The sequence below is a fragment of the Delphinus delphis genome, chromosome 14 (genome assembly GCF_949987515.2).
Source record: "Delphinus delphis chromosome 14, mDelDel1.2, whole genome shotgun sequence".
Lineage (NCBI taxonomy): Eukaryota > Metazoa > Chordata > Mammalia > Artiodactyla > Delphinidae > Delphinus > Delphinus delphis.
In genome coordinates this window covers 33,967,312-33,983,460 of record NC_082696.1, presented here as the reverse complement: position 1 = coordinate 33,983,460, position 16,149 = coordinate 33,967,312, and the positions used below count along the sequence as shown (strand labels likewise).

At 36.1% G+C, this 16,149-nt stretch overlaps 1 protein-coding gene across 3 annotated transcripts in view; it reads right to left on the bottom strand.

Moving 5' to 3' along the window:
- Positions 1-16,149, bottom strand: part of PTPRK (protein tyrosine phosphatase receptor type K) — a 568,874-nt gene that overhangs the window by 86,844 nt on the left and 465,881 nt on the right. For all 3 annotated transcript variants that reach the window (XM_060029986.1, XM_060029983.1, XM_060029984.1), the window contains exons 12-13: positions 9,191-9,464; positions 6,372-6,408 (exon numbers count right to left, since the gene is read on the bottom strand). In XM_060029986.1, the coding sequence (XP_059885969.1) occupies positions 6,372-6,408; positions 9,191-9,464 (311 nt within the window). The remainder of the gene's footprint in view (positions 1-6,371; positions 6,409-9,190; positions 9,465-16,149) is intronic.

The following is a 16,149-nucleotide window of genomic DNA, read 5'->3' as shown; positions in this document are numbered from 1 at the left end:
TTCTTTTACTTCTCATGCTTGTTATTTTTGAATGCCTGATCACTTAAAATAAGGCACTTTCATCCATCTGCACACTCAGAGAAAAGGGCACCAATGAAAAAATTTGACAAAAGGAGCATAAGAAAAAATTAAAACTATGAAGCAAATGCTTTTTAAGAAACTATTCTTTATCCAGTAATTAGGGAATAAATAGCAAAGGAGGGAAGAAAGAATAAAGTAAATAAAATATTACCAGTGTTTGTATGCTTCCATATATATTGGATAAAATCTTCCATGCACACCTACTCTTTTGTAACAAGCGAATTTTTCTTAATATTGGAATGCATGTTTAAAATGCATGCTAGCAGTGAAGTCAAGATATTTTGAGGGGTTGGCAAAGACCTATATCATCACTGTTTAATATAAGTAATATTCTGAATTAATAATGATCTGATTTAGACCGTTCCCAGGATGGGAATATACAAAATAGTTAAACCAACACCTTTCACAATCACAGGTCAACTTTGGGTTTATCAAAAGAATAAATAAGCTGATATTAAATGAATGGATGAACGGACACATGCATGCTTTAGTGTTTGGAATTCTCTTCTTTCCATGGCTTCTAGAAGAACCATGTGGGTTCCTCCTTTCCAGCTCCTTCGAGGACCAAGTAAGGATAATCCTACCAAAGTACCTATTCCAAGGCAACAAACGGGTTCCTAATATTCTAGACTGACACCTAACAGGAGATTCCCTACTTTTAAAGGTCAATGATTGAGTTATATGGAGTTTAAGTGCTCTCTTCCAATCGTTCCATGAAATAATTGGTCCTTTATACCTCATCTTGGAACCAAACTACTATTTTTCATTATTATTCCTAAGGGGAAATAAAAATCAAATGTCAGTTCAGACATTGCCTGCTGCAAGTAACAGATTACCCACCAGTAGTGGTTTTGATAATAAGGACATTTATTTTTTTCACACATCAATATTTGGAGTTAAGGAGTTCCAGCAATTGGTATCTCAGCTCAGAGTTGTTAGGGCTTTGAGTTGGCTTATTTGTTTTCTTTAATGTTCTCCTCTTTTTAACCAATTTGGTTCTCAACTTTCTAAATATCACATCCTTACAAAATAATGCTCAAAATAAGATGGATGGGTTGGGGGTTGTCTCTGCTATCTCTCCTTCCAGAAGTCAGGAAGAAAAAATTTTCTTAGAAGACCAGTGACTATCAAAGTGTAGTCACCTGAGCAATAGCATCAGTCTCAGCTGCAAACCTGTGAGAAATGCACATTCTTGAGCCCCTCTCCAGGACTACTGATTCAGAAACTGTGGAGTTGAGGCTCAACAATCCGCTTTAACAAGCCCTCCAGGTAATTCTGACTCGAGCTAAAGTTTGAGAATCACTAATTAAGACCAATCTGATTCATCCCCTGCGTCTTGAGTCTACCTCCCCTGAGCAGCGAAGGTACTTTCTCCTCAAGGTCTCTGCGTGTGTTCCTTCTGCCGTGAAAGCTGCTCCCCTGCATGGGTCCCTCTCTCATTTCCTTCACCTCACCAGTGTGTCTTTCTCTGATAACTGTATACAAAATAGCGATGCCCTAGACACAAGTCCCAGCATTCCCTATCCTCACTTACTGCTTTATTTCTCGGCAAAGAATTTGTGTCTGGTCTGTTTCCCTCTACTGGAATTTAAGTTCATAGAAGTTAGGGCTTTGTCTATATTTATTTACTGCTCTATCTCCAAGGCCTAGAACGTTGTTTGGTGTAAAACAGGCATTAAATAAATGCTAAATACATGACTGGCATATTGATATCCAAATGAAATTGGAAGAAGTCAAAGAATGGTTAATGGGTAGACAAACAGCAGTTTGCCAAAGCAAACTATTTACAAATGGAGATTTGGAATAAAATCCATTCTTGACTTGAAAACTTAAGGGTTTGTCACAACATAAAAAGTAGCTGTATTTCATTAACTTAAGGAAAAAATCCTCTTTTTCACCTTAAATGCTATGTTCAAATAAATTTACTTATATTACACTTTTCTGTTCTATTAAACTTGATAGCTTTTATTGGAAATGGACAGATTTTACCAACATAGGAACCTCCATCGAAATTAAAATTTTAAATTATCAGTTTTCTTCTAAAAAAACCCAAAAATGAACATGAGGGGAAATTGGACACAATCAAAATAGTTTCAAAATGTAAACTACTTATATAAACAGATTATAATACTTTCAATTTCATATACTATTGGTCTTATTTCTTAGTTTTATTCTAGGGAATTATTTGATATCTTGATTACTTACCAATGCTTGCTTGCTTATAGAATAATTTTATGTAAATTGAGTATGTGGTTCCATAAATGATTATTTATATATTGAGAACACTTTAAATGACATAATATGCGAGATATTATTGACCAAGATAAAATAAAAATTCAATTGAAATACATCTTGTTAGTTTAATATGGATAAAGCATATTTCCTGAGAAATACTTTTGAAAACCCATTGAGTAATTTCTATTATAATCATATAATATTTTCATATTTAAATCTAACCATTAAAATATCACTCACTGAATATTTTCCTTGAGAAAAGAATAAAGTTATAGTGGTATACATTCTTTATGGTACCATGGCACAAGATTCTTAGCTGCTAATTTACAAATAATTTTGTGTGTGTATACCAGTTTTGAGCATTGTTATAAATTATATGTAAAAAGACATAAAGCAAACTGATATCAGTCTAAACAGTGTTCTTTCAGTGGTCAGAGAGACTTGTACCTATACATGTTGAGCATGCAAGTTGCACGATGCTCTTCACTGGACAAGTGACTTTCCAAGCTTGGCCCTTTTTCTTGATGTACGACAGAAACCTTTCCTGAGACTTATTCTCCTTTTTGCTTTCCAAAGATAGCAGCGGACTAAATTCCTTTTTGTATGTTTACAATTTTGGGTTTGGATATGCTATTGTATAAACGGTATGACTTTCATGATTTCCAGTATAATTTAGATTAACCTTTCCACTCCATTCCTGACACATGTCTTCTCAGGGACTTCTTAACTAAATGGGAGTCAGAGAGCAGGACCAATGATCCCAACTGCAATGAACCTAACTCCCAGAACGCTTCTTTTGTCTCATAATATATATTCACATCACTATTTATTTTAGACCTTATGACGTTGATTATTCATATGTTTTCTTTACCAGTCAAGTCAATGTCTGTATTCTCTTTATGTGTTGGCTACCAACAGGTGTGACTTCCAAGAAGGCAGGAAGCAATCCATTACATTGGAAATTTTTTAGAATAATTTTCACAAGTCAAAATATTTTCAAAATGATCATGCTATTTTAGTGTGTGGGCTACTTGTTCTTGGCTTTTAAATTCTTTCACATTTCCCACAAGAATTTCCAGTGCCCTAAGTCAGTACAGTGCACACATTTAAAAAAAATTTATTTATTATATTTTAATTTATTTTTGGCTGTGTTGGGTCTTTGTTGCTGTGCGCGGGCTTTCCCTGGTTATGGCGAGTGGGGGCTACTCTTCGTTGCGGTGCACGGGCTTCTCATTGCAGTGGCCTCTCTTGTTGAGGAGGACAGACTCTAGGCATGCAGGCTTCAGTAGTTGTGGCACATGGGCTCAGTAGTTGTGGCGCACGGGCTCTAGAGCGCAGACTTAGTAGTTGTGGTGCAGGGGCCTAGCTGCTCCGGGGCATGTGGGATCCTCCCCGACCAGGGCTTGAACCCGTGTCCCCTGTGTTGGCAGGCGGATTCTTAACCACTGCTCCACCAGGGAAGCCCCAGTGCACACATTTTAAGTATACAGTTTAATAGGTTTTTGCCTACGTATACTAGACACCTGTGAAATATTGAATCATTCCTTGCCCAGAAGGTTCCTTCTTCCCTTCCTTGTCAATATGGTTATGTCATTTAATAAGTATATCTTCAACATGCCCTGCCAGAAATGTTTTAATTTTCATACTGAAAATTTTTAGTATGAAAGCTGACCATACTTGTATGTTGTTAGTTTAAAACATAGTCAGGCAAAAAGTAATTTTACCTTAATAATGTGTTTTTTTTCTATGTAGAAAAATGCTAAGTGTCCAGAGAAGGCATTACATTAGATCTGGATAGAAATATATTAAAAATAAACAAATAAAAAATAAAAACAAAACCCCTTACTTTTTCCCCAAGTAATCTCTATCACGAAAACTTAGTTTCATTTTTATTTCTTTCATTACTACATAACACAGATTATGTCCTTCTGAAGCAAGGTACGAAAGGATTATGATAATTATGGTGATGATAAAACAGCAGTTAACTCTTAACTGATAGTTATAGTATACTAGGTACTATTCAGGCATTTTGTACATATAAATTATTTTAATCTTCACAATACTAGTAAGGGGTAGGTACTCTTATCATTCTTTTTTTTTTTTGGTACGCGGGCCTCTCACTGTTGTGGCCTCTCCCGTTGCGGAGCACAGGCTCCGGACACGCAGGCTCAGCGGCCATGGCTCACGGGCCCAGGTGCTCCGCAGCATGTGGGATCTTCCCGGATCGGGGCACGAACCCGTGTCCCCTGCATCGGCAGGCGGACTCTCAACCACTATGCCACCAGGGAAGCCCTATCATTCTTATTTTTAGAATGAGAGGTTAAACATTTTGCCCAACTTTAAATAACAGTAAGAAGGGGCAAAGTCAGGATTTGAACCCAGATAGTCTGAGGCCAGATTTCTTTCACGCAGTAAACCACGCTGTCAACCTGAGACCCAGAAGTACAGCAGGGCTAGATTATTAGGCAAAGAAGAAACTACCACAAATGCTCCCTATCTTACTACCTCTGAGTTTCTGGCAAATATTCTATGCCACATGGTAAATCTAATTTCCATAATCCCAGCTCTCCTGCAGTCAAAATATAATATGATATTTGTCATCATAATTTTATTTGTATTGAGCGTGGGACAACATGACACTTAAGCTCATGTAAATGCAAATAATTAAATAGCCGAATAAGAAAATTTTAAATTTTAGAATCATTTATCCATATCTAAAAAACTTCTCGCAGGCTGACATGAGACCATTTTACATTTCTGGTTCTATTTCAAATCCGGAAAAGCATAGGTCCTAAATGCCTTCTGCTATTATCTTCTAAAAATGTCAACTTTAATTCTTGATCCATATGCCAAGTTTTTAAAATAAAATAAATGCCTATACATTATATGCATCTGTATATACTTTCTCTTTTCCTTCATTTAGGATTGCTTTATTGTTTAAAATATCACGAGGAATCTTAGTATTTGAATTGAAAAAGTGTATATTTTTTCTCTTCTGTGAAGCTTTTTTATTACTCCTCATGAGTCAAGGGAAGTCTTTTGTTATTGCCTTTACAAATCAAGAGTATAAAACAAATGCTTAATTGAGCAGATTGATGATTAGATGGAGAAAAATGATGAAAGGAAAGATGCCAGCACAAACAGAATATGGCCATTCATTTTTACTCCAAATGAATCAACTACTGCTCATGAATGGGGGCCTAATACTAATTCTGGCAGCAAACCACCCAAAGCACCAACCCTCTGCGGAGCCCCACCTCTGCATACGAACAGCTTTTTCTCATTTCTCTTGCTAGAATACATACACCAAGTAGCTCTCTCTCCCTTGCTGGCACAGCCAAATAACTCTTAAGTGAAAGATTATAAACATTGTGAATGCAGGAGACTTTCTCCCACTCTGAACTCTAAATATTCATTCAAAGATGAAAATGTTTTCTCTTAAAGAAACAAGGCAACTAAACTATAATATGCAATATAAGGAGGAGAAGTCTTGGCTGTTCCCAGATCTAATTTCTTGGCATCAGTTGGATTAAAAAAATTTTTTAGATAAAAAAAAGTAAAGCATCTTCAATCAAACTGCACTAGCAATATGGACCCGTCTCTGTCCATACCCTTGCATATGCCTAGACCAGCTCCATCTTTTTGTGTTTGATTGTCTACCACAGAAAGTAACAGAGGTTTTTAAATAAGGAATATGCTATTTTCAGCTGATATTGCTGAGCTTTTCCTAATATGTTGGCTGATCAGCAGCACAAGACCTTTCAGATACTAATAAATGGCAGAAACAAGTCCTTCTAAAGTTTTCTAAATCTTTCCTATTCTCAGAACAAGATTCCTCCAGTCAAATACTAGAGGATGGAAAGTATCACTCCATTACATGTTAAAGACACCCAAGTGAGTCAGAGAACTTGGCTGGCAGTTTAACTAGGCCCTACTACAAATACTCTGTAATAGACGTGCCACATTTAATTAGTCCTGAAACTGGGAACAAAGCTCTTTCATTTTAGAAAGTTGGTGAATGGAATTTGGGGAAAAAAAAAAAGCAAACCTCTTACCTTTGGTAGCAATTCTTACACACTGGGTTTTAGTTTCCTGAGGGAGTAAAAAAAAAAAAAGAAAATGGTCAGGTATAGATATTTCATAAACTATAACTAGTATGAAGATCAATCTGGGGTTACAAAACAGGTTTATAAAGAATAGCGGTATTAAGGACATGATTTTTTATTTATGTTCATGCAGAGACTTTAAAAAAAATCTAAAATAACTTAAAAATTTTAGTATTTTCTAAAGGTGTAGGTATCTGTCTTCACCTTGTAATGAAACAGGCTATCTTGTCTGGGACAAGCAGTATATACCATTCTATTTGCATTTATTGTACTTTCTGAACGATCAGAAAGAAAAATGTATTTGCAAAGCTAATACAAATCAGACCCAAATATAAATTTCTTTTTTTAAAAAATATTTATTTATTTATTTGGTTGCACCAGGTCTTAGTTGCAGCAGGAGGGCTCCCTAGTTGTGGAGTGCTGGCTCCTTAGTTGCGGCTCCAGGGCTCCTTATTTGAGGTATGTAGCCTCCTTAGCTGTGGCATGCGAACTCTTAGTTGCGACAGGCATGTGGGATCTAGTTCCCTGACCAGGGATCGAATCCAGGCCCCCCTGCATTGGGAGCACGGAGTCTCATCCACTGCACCACCAGGGAAGTCCCCCAAATATAAATTTCATTTTCACCTCATAGCTGTAGACTCAGACCAAAGCTGAACATTACATACTTTCACTTGGATCCCAACATGACTAAAGAGCTAAATGATGAAAGTTAGAAAGATCATCAAAAAATTGCATCACAGTTACAGCATATTTTATCTGTTCTTTTTTCCTTTTTAATCTAGTTGGTACAGATTAAATATTTCTTGGTGGGAATATATTCCTCCTCTAGATGTTAAAGACAGTGAACAAAACAGAGGCTATTTGTTTTCAAGGTGTATTTGTAACTCCATCTTGAGCAGTTCTATAGATTGATAAACCAAGACTTTATATACTTTTCTCTTAGGCATTTATTATTTTTAAATTAAACAAAATAAAGCATTGAGGGGGAAATTAGTAATTAAAAATGAAAATCTGCACTTCTATTACTTAATTGTGACCTGAAGCCTTCCTAGTAAGCTCCAAGAAACTGTTTCACATTCCCATAAAGGCTCAAAGGGACTTTGATTTCCTAAAAGTAATTGCTGTTAAGTCTATCAGGATTACCAGCCTCTGCTGATAGGAGCCATGTCAATTTTAAAACTTTTTTCCAAGATAACTGTGAAATATATTCTTGCTACTCTGTACTTTGATTAAACCACATGTAGATATATTAGCAATTAGAAGAGAAAATTCATATCAAAGCTTTTAAAGAGTGCCAGAGGAAATTCTTTGTAAGTAACAGACATTCATTAACACTTCTCTCATACCACAGACCAAGTAACAAAAGTTAATCTGGAATCTCTCACCTTTCTAAAGATGAATACCCAAACACAGAACCATACTACCCAGAATGGAATAAAACTTCCATGGTTGTCTCTTTTTTGAGCAGTCCCATCATGGTAGTGGCATGGAATGATGTGTGGGTGGGAAGTGGGCAGCCAACTCCCACTTAGGTAAAAATAAACTAGAAGATGAGAAGAGCATTTTAAAACATGAGCAGCCTCTGGCTTTGAAGTACATCTTAGAAGATGCTGTGGCATTTTTCTTTCCATATACTGTAAACCAGCCATGCAGGTAAGCACAAAGATAAAGCTTTCATTCAAAAGCAGCCAGTCAATACCCTGAGTTCTCATGGCCCCTTACAGAAATGCAAATGGATTGTTATATCTTCCAATGAAACTATTCCAAGATATAATACGGCTTTTGCCATAGGACAGCACATATTTCACATCTGCCAGGTACCCACGTCAGGGACTCAATTACCCAAATACAGCAATTTCCTATATAGCTACAAGTACATAAAAATGTCATTCTTCTATTGAATTTTAAGTTGTAAAAGGTTTCTACTCTCAACATTTTTTTTCTACACCTCCATGCAAAAATAAATAAATAAATAAATAAATTAAAAAAATATGTTTTAGGAAAGAAAATCTTTCAAGAGAAAGAAGGCCAGGTTATTTCCCCACGTATGGAACCACTGGTAGTTTCTAACTTCCTGTTGTGTTTCCCTCTTCAATACTCATTTGGGATCCATGGCAGTGTTCAAAAACAACTGTGTCCAGAATGGGAAAAAGAAGGGCAGCCAGGGAGACGGAAAACAGACTTCTTTAACCGCACAGCATCCCACCCTTGCCAGGCTGCCTTCTGTTTCGGTTTTGTCACGATATACCACAGGCGCCCTATTACTTTGTAATCAGAGGACTGTTACTAGTTATTTACTATTTGGCTTGTAACCCCTGAAAAGTTTATAAGGGTTTATTAGCCTGCTGTGGAACACGCATTCTGTTTATCCTGCAGTAAATTTAATCTTCTGAAGCGTGCCACTATTGAGCAAAGAAGACAGAACAATGCTCCGTATTTACTGGGGCTGGAGTCCCAGCAGCAGCACACCCACCTTTTCAAATCATTTTACTCACAATTGCCCTTGTGGGCTTTCCTGAAGAGGGCTCAAGGAGAAGCAGTTACTAGGAAACAGGAATGCTGTGCGATGTAACTGGCATGGAGCCCCAGCCCTACAGTAGGCCCCAAACTGTGCATGTTGCTGGGAACAGAAACAACACACCCGCTACACACCGATTGTTTCGTACTTTTTATTTTTTTCACCTGACAAATGTTACTGAGTATTTATAAAATTCAACAGCAGCTTTTCCTCGGGTCAGTGAAAAAGCAAAATCTCGGAGGAAGCTCACCTTCTCCACACTGCTCATTGCCTGGAAATAGATGTTGTATCCTTTGCGTGGAGCCAAAGGGGGGTTCCAAAAGCCCTGATAGGTCCTATTATCGCCCACGGTGAATGGGGCAGGTTCGGGAAGATTCCCTGGGGGTAGTTCAGCAGCGAAGTAGTACGGTGCACCCCCATTCATGGCATTTTGGTATGTGACAGGAACCTGGTAGCATTCCATGGCTCTGGCTTCTCTCTTGGTTCGGTGAGGGTGCAATTCCTCCACAACAATCTGATAGGCACTTTTTGGAAAAAAAAAAAAAAAAAAAAAAGCACACATTTAGAGATTCTAGATAGTGAGATTTCTCAAAAAAGGAACAGCGTACTTAATGTCAACATGCAACGTTTCAAAGTCTTTCAAGTCAGACTTATCCTCCTGCATTCTGGTTTTCAAGCTATTTTGCAGTAAAATAGAATTTCACATGGATTCTGCTTCCCTCTAACCCCAATGTAATTACTAAGGACCTGAAGAAAAAAAAAAAAGACGAATCACCACAGAACTCCACACATTTTTAAATGTTGAGAGATGAACCACCCTAATAAGGAACCTGACATTAAGCAGAGACACATCATACATTAAGTTCTTTGTCTGATATTTTAAAATGTTTAAACTTAACATTTTCCTTTGAAATCATAGTGTGGAAGGCCCAGCTCCAAGGCCCAACAGAGTGACTGCCTCAGGGCGGGGCTTGAAGCCCCAGTTTGTGGCTGTCATCGTGTTAGAGACAGAATGTGCTGACAGGCTTCTCCACCTCTTGACCTTGCCATGGCATCAACTTCGGCTCAGAGCTATGCAGATCTAAAGCACAAGTGACACGCTGCAATACGGGCACAGATGGACAGAAATCTGTCCTCGCCACCGAAATAGACTGCCTCCTTCTGCTAGAGTTGTTAATAATAAAGTGTTACAAATTGTAGGAACAGATGGCATTTGGCCTATTAAACCTCAAACTTAAACCTTCTAATACCTTTCTTAAAAGTCTTAAAACTTTTCTCTAATAGCTAATCTTTTATAGAGGAAAGGAGAGAGAAAATAATGCAACTTTAAAATAAAGATCTGCCTCATCACTAATTAAAATTTTAATCAATTTCTGCAACTGGTATATTAATAATTTTCTTTGTAGTACATTCTTTAGGCAAACTGTTTTTAGGTAATGTACACCTGAGAAAACTGACATTATCAATATATTTTTATATATTTTGTATATTACATATATATAATGAATTTAAAAGAAATATATTTTTAAATTCTTGACAATTATGAGAGAATGCACTATGGTCACATATAAATTAAATATAAATAAGCTGTGTGTAGGGATGTGTGTTTGAATCTTGAACTTCCAGGCAAATATGCTCATTCTATATGGAGAAACCAGTTGCTATTCAAGGGATCTCCAGCAGCAATAGAATATTTTCTTTAATGAACTTCCAAAAAATAAAGAAAGGCGAGAGAGAGATAAAATTTGCATCGAAGGCAATTAGACATTAAATTTTATGCCAGTTTAGAATCTAGTATAAAACTCTAATTTAATATAAACTCTGTTATACCTAGAAACAGAAAACTTAACATAGAATAAGAGAAAGGAGCTTTATAAATTAAAGATTTTCTTTTCTTCCTAATTATTCAAGTTCCCATTTTTCATTAAAATAATGCTAAGAAATTGGTAGGTTGGTATCCATCTCCTTTCCTTTAGAAATAGGACAGAAATTGTACAAATGTCAGAAACTGAGATTTGGGCAAGTAACTAAGGCAGAATTCTATGTTATTTGAAATTATATATACTGTATCATTCTCTATACCTCTGCCAAGTTGGTTCTCTAAGCTCCAGGGAACCCTATTGACAAGATACATGCTCTCTGAGGGGTCTGTGGAGCAGGCACTTGTCACTTTTAAAATACAGGAAATACATAAGCATAGCCCTTGGAGAGAAAAAAAAGGAGAGAGATCATAGCTGACATATGGTATGTTAGGCAAACCTAGTCTTTTCTTTTTCTGTTTATTTTTAATTTAGAATCTATATCTGTATGTTATACATCTGTGTATCCTGTGGATACATACATATGTGTAGATAAACTCTCACATGCACACTCCTCAAATAAATCTAACCTTACGTTCTTGCGCTAATGGGCAATAATGATAATTACCCATCCTTGCTAATTGTTTAACCTAATCTTTATAAATAAATTCCTTGTTAATTAGTCCCTACCTCTAGAAAAATCCAGAACATCTGGTGAACATTCAGTCTTAACTAATTCTATTAAAATGACATAGGTTGTACATTCCAAATTAAGGAACTTCACACAAGTCAGCTTGTCTCTTCAGATCTATTAAGAACAAAAGCAAACTGCCGATGTTGGAGGGGAGTAAAGGAAGAAAAGGTACGATCTGCTCTTTGGGAAAGATCTCATCGAACTTGAGATGGAGCCCCAAACTAAAAATTATGAAGTTCTTTTTAAAATAAATGATCTTACCTTCATTGTTCAATTTGTCTGAGTATGTTGTTCTTTACCACATATTCCGCATTTTTCTAAAGTTGTTTTTTCCCTGCTACTTTCTTATTTATCAGTACAAATTAAAGGACAGAAAATAAGGAATGGGAAATCAAATTAGAAGTGATTTGACCGATTACATGTAATGGGTCTGTGCTCTTTCATCCTTGTGGGGTCTGATTACCTAATGGTACTTAACTCTAGCAAGATCTAAATATTATTTGAGCTTAGTACTCTGGCAAATTTAAATATTCCAAAGCCATCAGATAGTTTTATTCACTCTACCTATATTTCATATTTCCCCATTCCTTTTAATTAATTTTTAAAATATTTCTACAATTAAGTTAAAATCAATATACTGGCATCATGAATCTTAACACTCAAAATATGATTTCTTTATGTTAAAAAACTAAAAATGATTTCACTATACTGTAATTTAATTTGATTAAACATTGGTAGGTAGTCATTTTTAGTTTTTTAGGAGGCCAAATAATGACTTCTCATCGTACAACTTCCCTTCAGTTATGACTGTAAAAAAAATATACGCAGGGATTTTGCCATTAGCTCAAAGCAATTATATGATAGACATGGTAGATGTTCTTCCTTATTTAATGTTTAAAAATGTTGGAGATGAACTCAAAGTCGCCTATAACAACCTACAATGGATTTTTTTTTAACCCATTAGGAATTATACCCTCTGTGATTCTGGTTTAAGTTTTAGCTTGTACAACTTCTAGGTGATATCAAATAACAAATTATACAATTGTATACTTCCTCACTTTTTTATCTAAAATGTCTGCTTAAAGCTTCAGGAGAAATTCCCTAGCTCTAATGCTTTACAGTTCCTCTCATCAATAGACTTCCCAAGATCTCATAACCACCATTGTTCCTACTGACTGCCCCAATGCCAACATTTTGATAATGCACAGAAGTAAAGGTTTAATGACCATTTTGGTGCACATCATGTTTCCTGCTCTCCATTTCTTCACTCCTTAAACATACAATCCAGGTCTATCACAACTTTCCTATTTCTGTAAGAGGAACTACTAGTTTCTGAATCAACAAAGCTCAAAATGCTGGCATTAACTTTAACCAATTTTATTTTTAATCATGTTTTAGCTCCCTTGCAATATACCATTTCTTTTTATACTCATTGCTTCCAGCATTAGGGAGATATTTATAACTTTATGTTCATATTACTGGTCTAGTTTTCTTGCCTTCATTTTCTCCTTCAGGTAATCTAGGCACCCACCTACCTAGCCATACATTCTGTCAATTATCTTTTGAGTATTCTCTGTACGCCATAAACTGTTCATGGAGAATGCAAAAGAGAATCATTTTGAACACTGCTGATATTTTCCTAAAACACCACTTTGGACATTAACTACTCTTCTCCAACATTCAGCTTTGTCAAAATTATGTGATGCTCTCCCATCATCAAAATCTATTCTCACTACACCGGGGTTAATATCTTACCACATCCTGGTATCTCCATCTTGCTCTCACTACCTCCTAATGTATATCACCCATCTCAAACTTGTATGACCATTGTTACCTAAACATACCAAATATACTGTCAAAGAGTTTCCTCCTTTCTCCTTTTCTAGCTTTTCTACTTCTGACACAAAGCCTTCTCTAACTAGTTCACTCAGTAATTACTCTGTCTCCTAAAGCCAATGGAAGTAATGCTTGAGGTAGAGGTAACGAAAGGGTGAACTATGGGTAGAACTCAGTCATGTGGGATGCCTTTTCAATTTAGTCCTTAATCCACCCACAAATGATAATGCCACAGATGCATTGATAGGTACTATCAGTAGTATCTCTCTGGGAATTCTGGGGTTGAGAAAAGGCCAAGAACCACTGTCTTATAATATTTATTGCTTTTATCACTACCACGCTACATTACAAATACTATCTGGTATTATACTATTATAATAGTATCCATGCACCATTTTAAGTGCTGAGGTTACAATAATGAACATAGTAGTAAAAGTCTCTCCTCTCATGAAGCTTACATTTTATTAGGGAAATATAAAAAAATAAACATAAATTAAAAAAAAACTACACATATGTTGAAGAGGGGAGAAAAACAATAAAGAAAAATAAATCAAGATGGGGCATAGGGAATGACAGGATGAAGAGTTCTATTTTATAAGCAGTGGTCAAGAAAGACCTATGTGCCCTTTAAGCAGAAACCTGAAGGAAGAGAAAGCTTCAGCTTTGTGGGTGCTTGTATTAGTTATCTCCTGCTGCATAACAAGTTATCCCCAAACTCTGTGGCTCAAAACAACAGGCATTTATTATCCCACAGTTTCTAGGGATCAGGAACTTGGGAGTGGCTCAGCTAGAGGTTCTGGCTCAGAGTTTCTCAAGGTCGCAAAAGTTGTTGGCTGGGCTGAAGTCCTCTAAAGGCTGGAAAGAAGATTTAACACAAAGGGCACACCTCCTCATGGTTTCCGTTAGAAAAAAAAAAAATCCTACCTACTATGATTCTACAGAATAAACATTAAGTTAAAATAACATCTATTTGATTTTACTTGGACCACATGACCTGTGTGCCCATAAAATGGGGCCAAAGGAAAATCAGATGCAACTATTTGATCTCTTTGTAATGAAATACTCTGCAGATCTATGAGGACGGTAGTCCTAATGTTTCAAGCTGTGTATATGTGACCAACTGACCCAGGAAATAACTCCAACATACAAGGTTTGTACTCCAACTAAACTCAGTTCTATATTCTGATCCGTATATCTGTTAAGCTAACACTGAGCATCAGACACTTTCTTTTCCTAATATAACTGTGGAAGAAATGATGGTTTTGATGGCATTTCATGACTATATCCTAGTTACCTATCTAAAAATATATGGTACTTAATATTTTAAAATGCAAGTTTAGGTTTTACCTACAAAATAAACATTTAGTTATACCCTAGAATAGATAGTTTCCTGCCAGCTTAAAATAGGTAGAGCTTATATTTGGAAAATGCTGTGATAAAACACACATTCATTATTACACCTTACAATAAACTGAGTTCACCAATGAGGAATTCTTCTCTGTGTTTTAGCAATATTCTGCTGCTATTTTCATTATATGAAAACACAGCTACATTGGGTCAATCTTTTAATAAATGGGACATTCTACACATTCTAATTTATAATTATACCTACTCAGGTTAGAATTTGAGTTCATTTAAGAAGAATATAAAATATTTCAGAAAAAAATAAATTATGCATTCTAGGGAACGGATTCCAAATGTGGGCAATATTCATTTTGAATCATAGTAATGATTGTCAAGTGATGACAGTTTTAAGGCTAGATCTCAAAAAAGTTGGTAAGGAGATTCAAAGGTCTAGTTAAGTCAACTTACAACCTTTAGAATGATTATATATTCAAAAATTAATTTTGTCAAAGAACCACACTTGCCAGAACTACATTGCACAAGTTTTACGTTAGCATATGGACACCATCTTAATGAATACTGAAGAACAAAGTGGTTGGTGATACTGAGTTCTGCATTATTCAGAACAGGATTTTTCACTGGGGTGTACAAAATTTTGTACACATCATAACACCTTAGAAAGAAAGCTAGGTTAAAGCATTGGTAAGATAGGCAAATATACAGAAATATTATATAATTTATAATATACCAAATAACTCATTCCAAAGAGAGAGCACGCCTTTTGTTTGATTTGGGGTAGTAATCAAATAAAACAATAAAAATATTTATTACTTGAAAACCTCAAAAAACCAATATCTTGAATTCTTAAATGACTTTTTGCTCTGTTATCACCTCTAAAATAAATTCTACCATCATCTCTCACCCATAGTCTCCATTCTATCACTCCTCTCACCAAGCTTTATACACCTTACCACTGTAAAATCTTATATGGGAGGCATAGCCTCACCTGCATTTCCATTGCTTTCATTGTAGTGTGGTCCAGTAGCTCTTCTCATTGAGACCGTTGTGCCTTCAGGTCTGCTTTACCCTCAGTTCATTCTCCATGTTTCTACTCAGAGTGATCTTTCTAAGAATATACAATTGCTCAAGATAGTTTCCACTTAAAATCCTTCTGTGGCCACCTTCAGTTTTTAGACGGACACTAAACAGCCTCTTGCTAGGGCTCTTACTTTTTTCTCCACTCTCAGCTCCTGTTACTTCTCCCACACACCCTTCCTTCTCAACGACCTGAACTACTTGCTGTTCTATCAATAGAACATGCTACGCTATGTCACATATCCAGTCTTTCTCTTTGTGGTCATTTGGAAAGCCCATTGTCCCTTTTCTTCTGAGCAACCTCTCTCCTCTCCTCAAAGTGATCCTTGGCTAAGCTCATTTCTACTTCTCCTTCAAAACTCAGCTCTAGTACCACATTTTCGAGCTGCTGTCACTTCACTTATCATACTGCATTGTTACCATTCATTTATGAGTCTACCA